This window comes from Saimiri boliviensis, chromosome 11 (assembly GCF_048565385.1).
Source record: "Saimiri boliviensis isolate mSaiBol1 chromosome 11, mSaiBol1.pri, whole genome shotgun sequence".
In the NCBI taxonomy this organism is placed as follows: domain Eukaryota; kingdom Metazoa; phylum Chordata; class Mammalia; order Primates; family Cebidae; genus Saimiri; species Saimiri boliviensis.
The window spans coordinates 110,113,883-110,129,365 of NC_133459.1; the positions used below are offsets into that span (position 1 = coordinate 110,113,883).

At 34.9% G+C, this 15,483-nt stretch overlaps 1 protein-coding gene across 4 annotated transcripts in view; it reads left to right on the forward strand.

Moving 5' to 3' along the window:
• The window catches only part of SASS6 (SAS-6 centriolar assembly protein), an 85,435-nt gene that overhangs the window by 19,936 nt on the left and 50,016 nt on the right, over positions 1-15,483 (forward strand). For all 4 annotated transcript variants that reach the window (XR_012512567.1, XM_074381359.1, XM_074381360.1 and 1 more), the window contains 6 exons: positions 143-222; positions 922-1,026; positions 1,890-2,061; positions 2,650-2,715; positions 4,110-4,229; positions 13,592-13,783. Coding sequence is in view for 3 of the 4 variants with exons in the window: in XM_074381359.1 (XP_074237460.1) it covers positions 143-222; positions 922-1,026; positions 1,890-2,061; positions 2,650-2,715; positions 4,110-4,229; positions 13,592-13,783 (735 nt within the window). In the remaining variant the exon portion in view is untranslated. The remainder of the gene's footprint in view (positions 1-142; positions 223-921; positions 1,027-1,889; positions 2,062-2,649; positions 2,716-4,109; positions 4,230-13,591; positions 13,784-15,483) is intronic.

Sequence of the window (15,483 nt, forward strand, 5' to 3'; positions counted from 1 at the left end):
AGAAATTACTCAAAAAATAATTTTGAGTAATTTCTTCTTCCTCAAATATTTTTTGAGTAATTTCTTCTTACTCAAAAGTAATTACTTCTTACTCAAAAAGTAATCTAGTAAAAACATTTAAAAACAACAAACTTTCTTTTAGGACTTAGTTATTCGTCTGACTGATGACATGGATCCATTTTTTTTATATAACCTTGTTATATCTGAGGAAGATTTTCAAAGGTAACGAAATTTTTTTCTTATATTTAATAAAAGAATAAGTTTCTGAGTTTTATGAATGTATTGGTACCGTTCTCAAACACATACTTTGTATTAGATTTAGTTACTTTGGGAATATTGGGCTATTTGTACTATACTTAGGGTGTTTTGGAAAATATTTTGTGTATTATTAGAATTATGCTTAAAAAACCTGAGAAGTTTGAAGCTTTTGCTGAATTTATTGATCTTTTTTCCTGCAATTGAATAAGCTGTAAAAATATCAGAGTTCCTTATCTTAGTTCTTGATTATAACAAGTGTTAGTAAATTAAAAAAAAGAATCTTTCAGGATGCTAATTATAATTAAAGATAGTAATTGGCTGGGCTTGGTGGCTCAAGCATGTAATCCCAGCACTTTGGGAGGCTGAGGCGGGTGGATCATGAGGTCAGGAGTCCAAGACCAGCCTGACCAACATGGTGAAAGCCCATCTCTACTAAAAATACAAAAATTAGCCAGGTGTAGTGGTGTGCACCTGTAATCTCAGCTACTCAGGAGGCTGTGGCAGGAGAATTGCTTGAACCTGGGAGGCGGAGGTTGCAGTGAGCAAGATCTCACCACTGCACTCCAGCCTGCTAGACAGAGCAAGACTCTGTCTCAAAAAAAAAAAAAAAAAAAAGATAGCAATTAAATTTTTTAAAAATTTCTTTTCCTTTCTTCTGTATAGTTTAAAATTCCAGCAAGGTCTTCTGGTAGACTTCTTAGCTTTCCCACAAAAATTTATAGATCTCCTTCAGCAATGTACTCAAGAACATGCCAAAGAAATTCCAAGGTAAGTTGCATGAGAACACTACATTATTATATTTAATTCAAGACAGACTCTTCTTTGAAACACAATTTGACAGCAAAATATTTTCCATTTGTTATGAGTATCCCTATTTATTTTTTGAACTGGGATTGGGGCTCCATTAAATCTCAAATTTTAAGGAATCTTGATTAAAATCAGAACCATTGCTTAATTTTCATGTCTTGACAAAGGCACTAAAGTTATCTGAAGTATTTAATAGCATCAAGTATTTGGTTTTATAATCTTGGAAAAAGGGAAGACTAAGATTTTATGTGTGTGTGGCACTAGCGCCTGATTCTTTTATTGTAAAGTTCACCATCAACCTTTTATTTATTGGTTTCATCAGTTGATGATTGTTGTTGAATCAGTTATTTCATTAGAAGGAACAAAATGATGCTTTTCTATCATTTTTTTTCTATATTAAGCGTAATTCTTCTATAAAGAAGAACTTTTCCTCAGCAATTAGGGCTATTTGATTACTCAGAAAATTCATACAAAAAGGATAAATGCTTAATTCTTACATTTAAATTGTCGTTTTTTAGAGTAAAGAGCTGCTAGTCTACTTCTGTAGTACTCGGTGATTTTTGTTTTTAGTTTTTGCTTTTTCTCTCATTTGTTTCTCATGAACTCTTGGACTTTTATATAGTAGCTATGTTTTCAATGAATCTTTTCTTTTTTTTTTTTTGCCCAATTTATCTTATATTTTACCATTCGGAGTCCTTTCATATTGGCCCCTATGATTTCAATATGCTCCCTTGCCTGATCTTTCTGAGTAGAGAAGCTTTGATTCAGTGAGAGATTTTCACTATCTCCTAATGTGTTATAATGTGACTTTTTTTTTTTAAAAGGTTTTTGCTACAGTTAGTTTCTCCAGCAGCTATTTTGGATAACTCACCGGCATTTTTAAATGTGGTAGAGACAAATCCTTTTAAGCATCTTACACACCTCTCACTAAAACTTTTACCTGGAAATGATGTGGAGATAAAGAAATTTCTAGCAGGCTGTTTGAAATGTAGCAAGGTAAGATTTAAATTTAAGTTATTATTTTAATAAAGTAAGTATCAATGGTCTTTGTTAAATTATTAAAGATACACAGTGCCATAAATTTTTGTTTTCTAAATAAAGTTTTATGACATATAATGAATTTATTGTTTTTTATTTAGTCAAGGTATGGTGGGGATGGATCTGGATCAGGAATTGAGAAGGTTAGGTCCCAGGGTTTTTATGTGTGACTTTGGACAGGTCACTAAACTGTTCTGTCTTGGTTTCATCAACTGGTAGACATGTATGGAAATAGCTACCCTATCTAGCCTGTCTTAAATGAGATAAGATAAATGGAAATGTCTTGAAAATTACAAAATGCTGTATGGCACAAGGAAACAACAAAGGGATGCTGCTTGAGTTTTTAGAGACTTTCTAGTCAAATGCTATAGATCGGTGCATCTCAAACTTTAAATTATCTGGGGATCTTGTTAAAATGATTTAGGTCTGAGATGGAGCCTGAGAATCTGCATTGCTAATGGGCTTCCAGGATGATGCTATACTTTTGAGTAGCATGGCTACAGATGATTACATTGAAAACTGTAATTTTGTTGTTTTTATGAATAGGAAGAAAAATTATCACTGATGCAATCACTAGATGATGTTACTAGGCAACTGGACTTTACACAGCAGGTAATTCCGATTTCATTTTGTCTTTGTAAGTCATCCAGACATTGGCGTTGAATTGCTTCTTGACTCAGTTCCAAGCTTTTATGTATTTTCTTTCAAAGCATGCTTCCATTGAATTTCCTCTCCTCTTTGCCACCTTTCATCTATCACTTAATTATCTAAACCGATGCTTTCTCTTGCACATGTTTATTTGCACAAACATTTCTGTATCCCTAATATGTAACATGTTCCCTCAAGTCTTCATTAAATAAGATAGGTATTTTTCTGTCACATAGTAGTTCTCCATTCCCCACTTACTCACCTTATTCCTCTGGCCTAAATGGCTTTTCAGTTCTCATCTTCTAAACCTTTCTCTTTCTTTGCTATGTTTAGAATTGATTCCTCTGATAGGCTTAGCATCATTTCAGTCATAGCTACCACATTTCTTCCCTAGTCTGTGAAATTCAAGGCCAGAGTATCTGTTTTAGCTTGTTCTTGCTTTGCTTTAAAGAAATATCTGAAGCTGGGTAATTTATAAAGAGATTTAAGGCCGGGCACGGTGGCTCATGCCTGTAATCCCAGCACTTTGGGAGGCCAAGGTGGGCGGATCACAAGGTCAAGAGATCGAGACCACCCTGGCCAACATGATGAAACGCCATCTCTACTGAAAAAAAAAAAAAAAAAAAAAAGAGATTTAATTGACTCATAGTTCTGTAGGCTATACAAGCATGGCACCAACATTTGCTTGGCTTCTAGTGGGGGGGCGTGAGGAAGTTTGCAATCATGGCTGAAGGTGAAGGGGAGTAGGCACGCCACATGGTTAGAATGGTAGGGAGGAGGTACCACATGCTTTTAAACAACCAGATCTCATATGAACTAACGAGTGAGAACTCAGCACCAAGGGAATGGCACTAAATCATTGATGAGGGACTGCTCCCGTGATCCAATCACCTTCCACAGGCCTTTCCTCCAATACTGGGATTACATTTGAACATGAGGTTTGGAGGGGACAGACATCCTAATCGTATTGCTATCTGATAATTTGCATGACTTCAGGCAGAAAATAGCCCTGTACAATGTGGCCCACAGGGCCATGTTAATTGGGTTTTATGTATAAGTGAACTATTCCTTATAATCGACTTGCTTTCTGCTACCCCTCTTTATTGGGTGGTAAAGAGCCAGATTTAATTAAAACCTTAATGATAGTTAACCTTAACCTGTGGGCCGTTTTGGGTCTAAGATTGCTTTTATTCTAGTGTTGATTTCCTGAAATTTAAAAATTTTGTGTTGGAAAAGGCTTTGAATATGTCCTGAAAAGCTATAGTTTTGCTTAATATCCTTGTAAATATTGCTATATGCTAATAAGTATTACATATTAAGGAGACTATCTTAATATTTTGTGTTAAACTTTAATGTAGACATTAATAGAAAAAAAACAAGAATTGGATAAGTTACGGAATGAATGGGCATCACACACAGCAGCCTTGACAAACAAGCATTCTCAGGAACTGACAAATGAAAAGGAAAAAGCCTTGCAGGTAACTGAAACATTTTTTATTGCTGTTGGTCATTTTGTTAATTTTAGAAGTAATATGTGCTTACTTTAAATTTTCCAAACGTTACAGAAGTATATAAAATAAAAATCAAAATTCTCTTTCAAAGTCTTACTACCTAGAGATAATCTAGAAACATTTTGATTTATTTTTTTCAGACTTCTCTCTATGTATACATAAATAATAAGTAATTTATAAATATTTGTTTATAAACTTATAACTCTGTAAATTATGTAATTTACTCTGTGTGTGTACCCATATAATGGGTTTTTGGTTTTGTTCTATACTAATGGGGTCTTATTGGATATATTGGTTGTAACTTTTTCTTCACTTAATGTAGTACCATTCTTTATCAGTTAAGATATTCCTTTTTAGGGGCTGCAGAGTATTCATTTTTTGGGTTTAACTTAATTTACTTAACTACTTGCCCAAATGGTCATTTAAATGCTTCAAAATTTTAGTTATTTTAAGCAGTACTGCAACAAGCACTCTTAGTATCTAGAAGTGAAACTACAACATATCCATGTAAAATATTGATGGATGCTGCAGATTTGCCACCCAAAAAGGTTGAACCAAATGGAATCCCAACGATAAGATAGTGTATAAGGATACTTATTGCCCCATATTCTTGACATTGTTTTTAACCTTCTTAATTCTTAATATTTGCCACCTGATCTTAGTGTTGTCCTAGTTTTAGTTTCTATTTCTTATATTTTTAGTGATGATAAGCATCTTTTAATTTAACTTTTTATCATTTTTATTCTATGGATATGTTTTATTGTCTTCTCCTCCCTTTTTCTATGTGATTGTTATTTTCTACTACTTTGTAGTATGATTTTCTTTTTTATCTTCATATTATAGCTTCTTTTTCTTTGAGACAGAGTTTCACTCTTGTTGCCCAGGCTGAAGTGCAATGGCACGATCTCAGTTCACTGCAACCTCCACCTCCCAGGATCAAGGGATTCTCCTACCTCAACCTCCTAAGAAGCTGGAATTACAGGCATGCGCCACCATGCCCAGCTAATTTTTTGTATTTTTTTTTTTTTTTTTAGACAGGGTTTTGCTCTTGTTGCCCGGGCTGGAGTGCAGCGGTGCAATCTCAGCTCACTGCAACCTCCGCCTCTCAGGTTCAAGTTATTCTCCTGCCTCAGCCTCCCAAGTAGCTAGGATTACAGGCATGTGCCACCATGCCTGGCTAATTTTTTGTATTTTTAGTAGAGGTGGGGTTTCACTATATTGGCCAGGCTGGTCTTGAACTCCTGATCTCAGGCGATCCACCCGCCTTGGCCTCCCACAGTGCTGGGATTATAGGCGTAAGCCACTGCGCCTAGCCAATTTTTGTATTTTTAGTAGAGATGGGGTTTCACCATGTTAGCCTGGCTGGTCTCAAACAGCTGAGCTCAGGTGACCTGCCCTCCTCGGCCTCCCAAAGTGCTGGGATTACAGGCGTGAGCCACTGTGTCTGGCTTATAGCTTCCTTAATATTACATTATATTTTTGTCTTTATGTGCTTTACTAGATGCTTGCTTTTAAGAGTACAGCTTGATTTTTTTGTAACTTTCACCCAAATTAAGATACAGAAATTGGATCAATATCTGTCATTAAGATACAGATATTGGACCTAACAGTAGTCCGTAAGAGGTTATCATACTTCTGACTTACATCATCATTCATTAGTTTTGCCAGTTCCTGAACTTTGTGTAAATGGAATCGTATATGTTTGTATGTGGCTTTCTTCACTCAGCATAGTATTTCTGAAATTCAACTATGTTCTAGTGTTACTTTTTATTATTATATGAATCTGTCATGATTTATCTATTTTCCTATTGGTAGGCATTTGTGTTGTTTCTGGTATTTTGCTGTTATTAGTTAAACTGCTGTGAACATTCTTGTACTTGTCTTTTTGTGGACACATGCACTTACTTTTCTTGGACATATATCTATTATTGGAATGGCTAGGTTGTAGTATAGACACAGGTTTAGCTTTAGTAGAAACTACCAGTTTCCCAAAGTAGCTATACCCATTTACACTGCCATTCTGTGGATGTGTAATAATGTCTCATAATAATGAACATTTCTTTATATGCATATTTATCACTTAGTCTCTTTTCACGTGCCCATTCAAGTTGTTAGCATGTTTAATTTGCCTGTTTTTGATTTTCAGGAATTCGTATATTCTAGACATGAGTCCTTTGTCAGATGTATGCATTGTGAATATTTTCTCTGTCTGTAGCTTGCCTTTTCCATTTTTTTTGGTGTAAATTAAGGATATACACCCTGTCTATCAGGTATATTATAAACATTTCTCCTGGCCTGTCATTAGCCAGCATCTTTTGCCATATATAGTTATTTTATTTGAATATCATTAAATCTGTCAGTCATTGCCTTTATGGCTTAAGGTTTCATTTTACATTTGGAAAGCATTTCCCACTCCAGGGTTATGAAAAATTCTCCTATATTAGAATATTTGTATCATTTTCTTGCTATATTTAGCTTTTTAGTTTATTTGGAATATAATTTTGTGCAGTCCAATATAAGGTTGAATTTTTTTTGACATATAGTCAGTCATTGTTCACCAGTGATTTAAAATACCACCCCTGTTATTTTACTTTTATTTTTTAGAGATAGGGTCTTGCTCTATTGCCTACGCTGGAGTGCAGTAGCACAGTCATGGCTCACTATAGCTTCAACCTCCTGGGCTCCAGCGATCCTCCTGCCTCAGCCTCCAAAGTAGCTGGGACTACAGGCATGTGTCACCATGCTGGCTGATTAAGTTTTTTGTAAAGATGGGGTTTCACTGTGTTGCCCAGGCTGATCTTGAACTCCTGGCCTCAAGTAATCCTCTTGCTTGGCTTCTCAAAGTGTTGAGATTATGGGCATGAGCCACTGTACCCAGTACTACCTTTATTACATACTAAATTTCTTTATGTACTTGGGCTTGTCTCTGAACTGTTGTTAAGAACTGATCTCATTTTCTTATTCAGTGGAGAGCTATATCTCTTCATTTATTAAGATCTTATTTGTTGAAAACAGACTTTATTTACTCTTTATCTCCTGTTTTCTGTTTTTTCTTTTTCTTTTGTAGTCTTGTTAAACAATGTTTTTGCCTAGGGACTTTACAGATTTTTACTGTGTAAATAAGACCATCTACTCTACCAGTACCACTGTGGTTAGATTTATAATTGTTTATCACTAGTGTATATTAATGTTATATCCAGCCACCTTACTAAATTTACATACTGTTTCTAAGAGTTTTGGAGTTGATTCTCTTAGGCTTTCCAGGTAGATATATAAACTATAAAAAATAGTAATTCTTCTCTCCCTAATATTTGTGTTCTTTTTTTCTTGTACAGAAAAGTGCAGAATAGTAGTGGAATCTTTATCTTGTTTTAGTCTTTTTTGGTGAATAATTAAAATATCTCACCATTAAATATGATGTTTACTTTGCATTTGAGAGAGAGAGTTTTCTTACTTTCTTCCTGAGAATTTTAATTCAAAGAGTGCTAAGTCAGGTGAAATTAGTTTTGAGGATCTAACCAAATAATTATATTATTTTTTCCCTTTAATAATGTAATAAATTATAACAATAGATTTCCAAAGGTGGAATCATCTTTGAATTCATAGAATAATACTTAAATAGTCATAGGGATTTTTAATAAACTACTGTATCAGTTTGCTAATATTTAACTTGCAATGTTTGTATTTTTATTTATTTTTAGAGACAGCCTTGCTCTGTTGCTCAGGCTGAAGTGCAGTAGCGCAGTCAAGGCTCACTGCATCTCAATCTTCCCGGCTCAAGCAATCCTCCCACCTCAGTCTTTGGAGTAACTAGGACCACAGTCAGGCCCCCAGGCCTAGCTAATTTTTTTTAAGAGATGGGGTCTCACAGTGTTGCTCAGGCTGGTCTCAATCTCCTGGCCTCAAGTGATCCACCCACCTTTGTCTCCTGAAGTGCTGGGATTACAGGTATGAACCACAATGCGTGGCCCAGGATGTTTGTGTTTATACTCATGACATTGGTCTGAGATTTTCTTTCCTGCACTTCTTGGTTTGCTTATGGCAATTATGGGTTATAGACTATGGTATTAGAATTATGCTAGCCTCATAAGAACATTTTTCAGTTTTCTTTATTCTTTGAAATAGTAAAATAACAGGGAATTAATCTGTACCTCGAAGGCCTGATACAAGTAGTCTTTTAACATCATTTGGATCACACATCTAGCTGAAGCATTTATCTTTTTCTTTTCCAGTTTTCTCCATGATTATTGCTCTGTTTGAACATTCTATTTTTTCTATTTTTTAAATATATATTTTATTGCGTTTTAGGTTTTGGGGTACATGTGAAGAACATGCAAGATTGTTGCATAGGTACATACATGGCAATGTGGTTTGCTGCCTTCCTCTCCATCTCCTATATCTAGCATTTCTCCCCATGTTGTCCCTCCCCAACTCCCCACTCCCTGCTGTCCCTCACGTAGTTCCCCCCCAACAGACCCCAGTGTGTAGTGCTCCCCTCCATGTGTCTATGTCTTCTTATTGTTCAACACCCACCTATGAGTGAGAACATGCAGTGTTTGATTTTCTGTTCCTGTGTCAATTTGCTGAGAATGATGGTTTCCAGGTTCATCTGTGTCCCTACAAAGGACACGAACTCATCGTTTTTTATAGCTGCATAATATTCCATGGTGTATATGTACCACATTTTCCCTGTCCAGTCTATCATCAATGGGCATTTGGGTTGGTTCCAAGTCTTTGCTATTGTGAACAGTGCTGCAGTAAACATGCATGTGCATGTGTCCTTATAATAGAACACTTTATAATCCTTTGGATATATACCCAGTAATGGGATTGCTGGGTCAAATGGAATTTCTATTTCGAGGTCCTTGAGGAATCGCCACACTGTCTTCCACAATGGTTGAACTAATTTACACTCCCACCAACGCTGTAAAAGTGTTCCTATTTCTCCACATCCTCTCCAGCATCTGTTGTCAGATTTTTTAATGATCGCCATTCTAACTGGCATAAGATGGGATCTCAGTGTAGTTTTGATTTGCTTTTCTCTAATGACCAGTGATGATGAGCATTTTTTCATACGTTTGTTGCCCTCATGTATGTCTTCTTTTGTAAAGTGTCTGTTCATATCCTTTGCCCACTTTTGAATGGGCTTGTTTGTTTTTCTCTTGTAAATCTGTTTTAATTCTTTGTAGATTCTGGATATTAGCCCTTTGTCAGATGGGTAGATTGCAAAAATTTTTTCCCATTCTGTTGGTTGCCAATTCACTCTAATAATTGTTTTGCTGTGCAGAAGCTCTGGAGTTTGATTAAGTCCCATTTGTCTATTTTGACTTTTGCTACCAGTGCTTTTGGTGTTTTAGTCATGAAGTCCTTGCCTACACCTATGCCCTGAATAGTTTTGCCTAGGTTTTCTTATAGGGTTTTAATGGTGTTATGATTTATGTTTAAGTCTTTAATTTGGAGTTAATTTTAGTGTAAGATGTCAGGAAGGGGTCCAGTTTCTGCTTTCTGCACATTGCTAGCCAGTTTTCCCAACACCTTTTATTAAACAGGGAATCCATTCCCCATTGCTTGTTTTTGTCAGGTTTGTCAAAGATCAGATGGTTGTAGGTGTGTGGTGTTAGCTCTGAGGCCTCTGTTCTGTTCCATTGGCCTATATCTCTGTTTTGGTACCAGTACCATGCTCTTTTGATTACTGTAGCCTTGTAGTATAGTTTGAAGTCAGGTAGCGTGATGCCTCTGGCTTTGTTCTTTTTGCTTAGAATTGACTTGGCTATGTGGGCTCTCCTTTGGTTCCATATGAAGTTTAAGGTGGTTTTTTCCAGTTCTGTGAAGAAAGTCATTGGTAGCTTGATGAGGGATTGCATTGAATCTCTAAATTACTTTGGGCAGTATGGCTATTTTCACGATATTGATTCTTCCTAACCATGAACATGGAATGTTTTTCCATCTGTTTGTGTCCTCTCTTATTTCGTTGAGCAGTGGTTTGTAGTTCTCCTTGAAGAGGTCCTTTCCATTCTTTGTTATTTGTATTCCTTGGTATTTTATTCTCTTTGTAGCAATTGTGAATGGCAGTTCATTCTTGATTTGGCTCTCTTTAAGTCTGTTATTGGTGTATAGGAATGCTTGTGATTTTTGCAGATTGATTTTGTATCCTGAGACTTTGCTGAAGTTGCTTATCAGTTTCAGGAGATTTTGGGCAGAGACGATGGAGTCTTCTAAATATACAATCATGTCATCTGCAAATAGAGACAATTGGACTTCCTCCTTTCCTATTTGAATACCTTTATTTCTTTTTCTTGCCTAACTGCTCTGTGTAGAACTTCCAATACTATATTGAATCGGAGTGGTGAGAGAGGGCATCCTTGTCTAGTGCCAGATTTCAAAGGGAATGCTTCCAGTTTTTGCCCATTTAGTATGATATTGACTGTTGGTTTGTTGTAAATAACTTTTATTATTTTGAGATATGTTCCGTCAGTACCTAGTTTATTGAGAGTTTTTAGCATAAAGTGTGTTGGATTTTGTCAAAGGCCTTCCCTGCATCTATTGAGATAATCATGTGGGTTTTGTGTTTGGTTCTGTTTATGTGGTGGATTACATTTATGGACTTGCATATGTTGAACCAGCCTTGCATCCCTGGGATGAAGCCTACTTGATTGTGATGGATAAGCTTTTGGATGTACCATTGCAATCAGTTTGCCAGTATTTTATTGAAGATTTTTGCATCTATGTTCATCATGGATATTGGCCTGAAGTTTTCTTTTCTTGCTGAGTCTGTGCTGGGTTTTGGTTATCAGGATGATGTTTGTCTTATAAGATGGTTTGGGAAGGGTTCCCTCTTTATGAATTGTTTGGAATAGTTTCAGAAGGAGTGGTACCAGCTCCTATTTGTATGTCTGGTAGAATTCGGCTGTGAACCGATCTGGACCTGGGCTTTTTTTTGGTGGGTAGGGTATTAATTGCTGCCTCAACTTCAGACCTTGTTACTGGTCTATGGAGGGTTTCAACTTCTTCCTGGTTTAGGCTTGGAAGGATGCAAGTGTCTAGGAATTTATCCATTTCTTCCAGATTTTTTTTTCTTTATGTTTACACTTATTTCTCATGTTTTCATTATACCTCCACTTAAAAAAAATACGCTGAGTAATTTTAATTGTTTCTGCACTAATTTCTTTGTAGATGCTTATTTTCTGTGAGGAAAGTTCTAGTAACACATAGAATCACCCATCTTCTGTTTCTTGTATTATTTTAATTCTGACTTCTTTGTTTCTTCACTTCTTCATATAATTTTTTATTTTTGTTTTCTTATTTCATTATAATTCCATTCCCACAACATTTTTCTGATCTAATATTCTTCCAAAATTACTGTGCGTTCTTCCAATTAAAGCCTCTGTAGAATATTCATTTGGAAAACATTGCTTCCACCTCTAGAAATTCTCCCTTTTGTTTTGGACTCTGATATTCTGAAACTGTCTCTCCAAAGATTATTTTTTTTCTCCAGAATGGAATTTTTTTTAATGTATTTTTTTCTAAAAATATTCAAATGATTCAGAAGTTAACAAAGTAGAAAATGTAAATTATAATACTAATCCTCACACTTTTCTTTTTAAACAAAAATCTCTGAGGTTCCGATGATCACTGGAATAAAAACCAGTTCTTTATTTTCACTGCCTTTGGCCTCTGTTGTCTTTAGTGTCTTTGATTACCCTCTTAGACAGTTACAGTTAGCATCTTTACCAGTTTGCTCTGATTTTTCTTCTTGATTGCTTCTTCAGTCTTTTCTTTCAAGACTGAATTTTCAATTGGACCTCTTCCTATTTTATTTTATTTTATTTTATTTTATTTTTGAGACGGAGTTTTGCTCTTGTTACCCAGGCTGGAGTGCAATGGCGCGATCTCGGCTCACTGCAACCTCCGCCTCCTGGGTTCAGGCAATTCTCCTGCCTCAGCCTCCTGAATAGCTGGGATTACAGGCACGCGCCACCATGCCCAGCTAATTTTTTGTATTTTTAGTAGAGACGGGGTTTCACCACGTTGACCAGGATGTTCTCGATCTCTTGACCTCGTGATCCACCCGCCTCGGCCTCCCAAAGTGCTGGGATTACAGCCTCTTCCTATTTTATCTCTTTTTGCTCCTTCTCCTCTCCTTTTTAGCTTTCCCAAATTCCTGAAGTAGTACTGTAAAAATTCCCAAGATATTTTATGAGAGAGACACTTTCCTGTACTAGTACTAAGAATTTTGAATGGGTATAACTTCACTGGGATACAGTTTTGGAACTTGCATCAGGCTTTATATTTGTTTATGTTATTTATAATTGATCATAAAGAAATCTGAATTTTAGATATACATCTGTACAAAAATGTTAATCATCACTTTATTTGTAATTGTGAAAAACTGGAAACTAATGTCCATAATAGGGCAGAAGTTATTTATGTAGTAGCCATGGATGGAATTTTGTGTAGCCATTAAAGATTTTACAAAGAGATTTTTAATGATGTGAGAAGGTGCAAATACTAAGGGAATAAAAAGTGTGATTAAATTGTATAAATAGCTTGATCTTCATTCATTAAATTTAATATGTATATTGTGTGTTTATGTGATGTCAATGTAAGTGAATACATGAGTGGAAGAGAGTACTCCTAAATATTCAGAGTGACTTTCTTGATGGGACTGTCAATTTTTTGTTATTTCCTTTTTGCCCTTAAGAGCATGGATAACTTTCATAACCATAATATACTTTATTTTCAAAAGATATTTAGGATTTGATAGTATCATTAACAAAAATTACTAATAAAGGTTTGTATTATGATTCAGATAGGCACTAGATATTGCATGGTTACAACCATGTTCAAATTTTATTGTTGGTAAAGATGACTACTAAATATGAGATTTAATGAACAAACCTTGCTCATTTTGCAATTTTCGGTGTTTTTCCATTATAAGGCATATATATATGTATATTGATTATAAAAAAAACTGTGATGGTGTTTAAAGCAAAAATATGCTCTTTTTTTTTTTGTTGTTTTAAACAGAGTAGGCTCATCCTGTATAGTATTTGCAGTTTGCTTTTTTAACTTCATATCATCTTCTCTTAACTTGAAGACCATTGCATCTAAACATATATGGGTTTAGAAGAAGCAAAAATTTGCTTTTGTTGACCTTACTTTCTCTGTCAATGAAATTCATAATTGAAAATAGACCCTTTTCAGAACAGATCTAAAGAAAGATAACAAAAAATAAGAAATTACAGTTGTTTATTTCTTAAAATCTTTCTGTATTTGTATTTCTGATTTTTTTCTTTGATTTTTGGTACTGTATTTTTATTATATAATAGGCACAGGTTCAGTATCAACAGCAGCATGAACAACAGAAAAAAGATTTAGAAACCCTCCATCAGCAAAACATCCAGCAGCTGCAACACAGACTATCTGATTTAGAAGCAGCTAATAAAGACCTAACTGAAAGAAAATATAAAGGAGACTCCACTATTAGGGAACTTAAAGCAAAACTTTCTGGTGTTGAAGAGGTATTGAATGTTGTTTTTTTTTCTCCCCCAGTTTAAAAGAACGTTTTCATTTGGTTATTTTAGTTTGGTTACTTGTGTAGGTGGTGTTCCTCTGGATGCTCCGTAGAGTTCTCTTGTGTTAGGGTAATCCATTCAGACAATGCAAAGAAAATTGAGAATTTGAAATTTGATAAAAAGCTTAATTCATAACAGAACTGAGGTAACCTTGAATATTTTTAGTTAGGGTCTTGAGAACAGATTACTGGCACAGCTGTCAGATTTTTCAATGTGTTTTTAATAGTAACATAGCACTTTTATCTAATAGGGTACTGTATTGACAGGGCTGGGTTTTTTTTCTTTAGCCTACTTAACGTATATCAAACAATTATGAAATTTAGTGTCTAGTCATAATAACGATAACAGTAATAGTAAAGATAATAGTTAATGCTTACTGAGCATTTTCTATGTGATAGGCACTGCTTGCAGTGCTTTACATTTATTAACTCATTTTATTGTTATAACAATACTTTTAAGGTAGGAACTATTATTATCCTCATTTTATAGTTGATGAAACTAAGGGACAGAAAGGTTAATTGCCTAAGGTCACATAGCCAGTGAGTGGGAGAACAAGGATTGGAACTCATCTGTTGTTTGCCTGTCCTTAGTACTGCCATGTTCTTTCAGCCAACGGAGAAATTTTTATTTTATTTTATTTAAGTTCCGGGATACATGTGCAGAATGTGCAGGTCTGATACATAAGTAAACATGTGCCATGGTGGTTTGCTGCACCTATCAGCTCATTACCTAGGTATTAAATCTCACAGAAATTTTTAAAACCTTGCTATAGTGCCATGTTTGTTGTTGTTTTCACATTGATTACAGGCTTCTTTGTAGCATTATTATACATTATTGTCATATGAATTATTAGAAAACATATGTAGATTATTTTTGTCTATATTTAAATACCAAAGTTACCAATGTTATTCTAGCTCACAAGACTTCTGACTCTATTTTACCAGTCTCATGCTTAAAAGCTCTAAAGCCTGACCAAGTTTGTTGAGATCCCCATATGGTTCTGCCCCCAACAATGGATGTATTTAGTTTTTCCTTCATACACCCTTGACACTAGTTGTAAAGCATTTGAAACTTCATGGTTTCAAAATTGGTAGTCTAAATTGGTAATCTAAATGCTTCATTATAATGCTCTGATTTCATCTGTCTCAGCCCTGGAACTGGCCATTATATAAACAGAACTTCATTATGTTGATTTGATCTACTAAAAATATTTTATATGATCTAATATATATATAGATATTTTATATGTTGATTTGATCTAAAAATATTTTATATGATCTAATATATATATGATCTAATAAAAATATTTCCTCCAAGATTTGCATAAGACTTGCAAATTGTTAGTTCTTGGCGCTTTCTTTTTTTTTTTTTTTAAACTGCTGAGTATTCAGTTACCAGTTACCTATTTTAAGTTATACTTTTTAGGCATTAGTGCCCTAAAAATAACAATTGCTACCATTTATTAAGTTTTACTATGTGCCAGCCAAAATGCTAGTCAATTTGCATAAGGATTTTTATGAAGATTAAATGAAATAATTTATTAAGTATTTGTTATCATTTCCATTTTACAAATGAAGCAACTGAGATTTAGGGAGTTTCAGTAATTACCAAGATCACATAGTAGAAGAACCAGGATTTGAATTTTG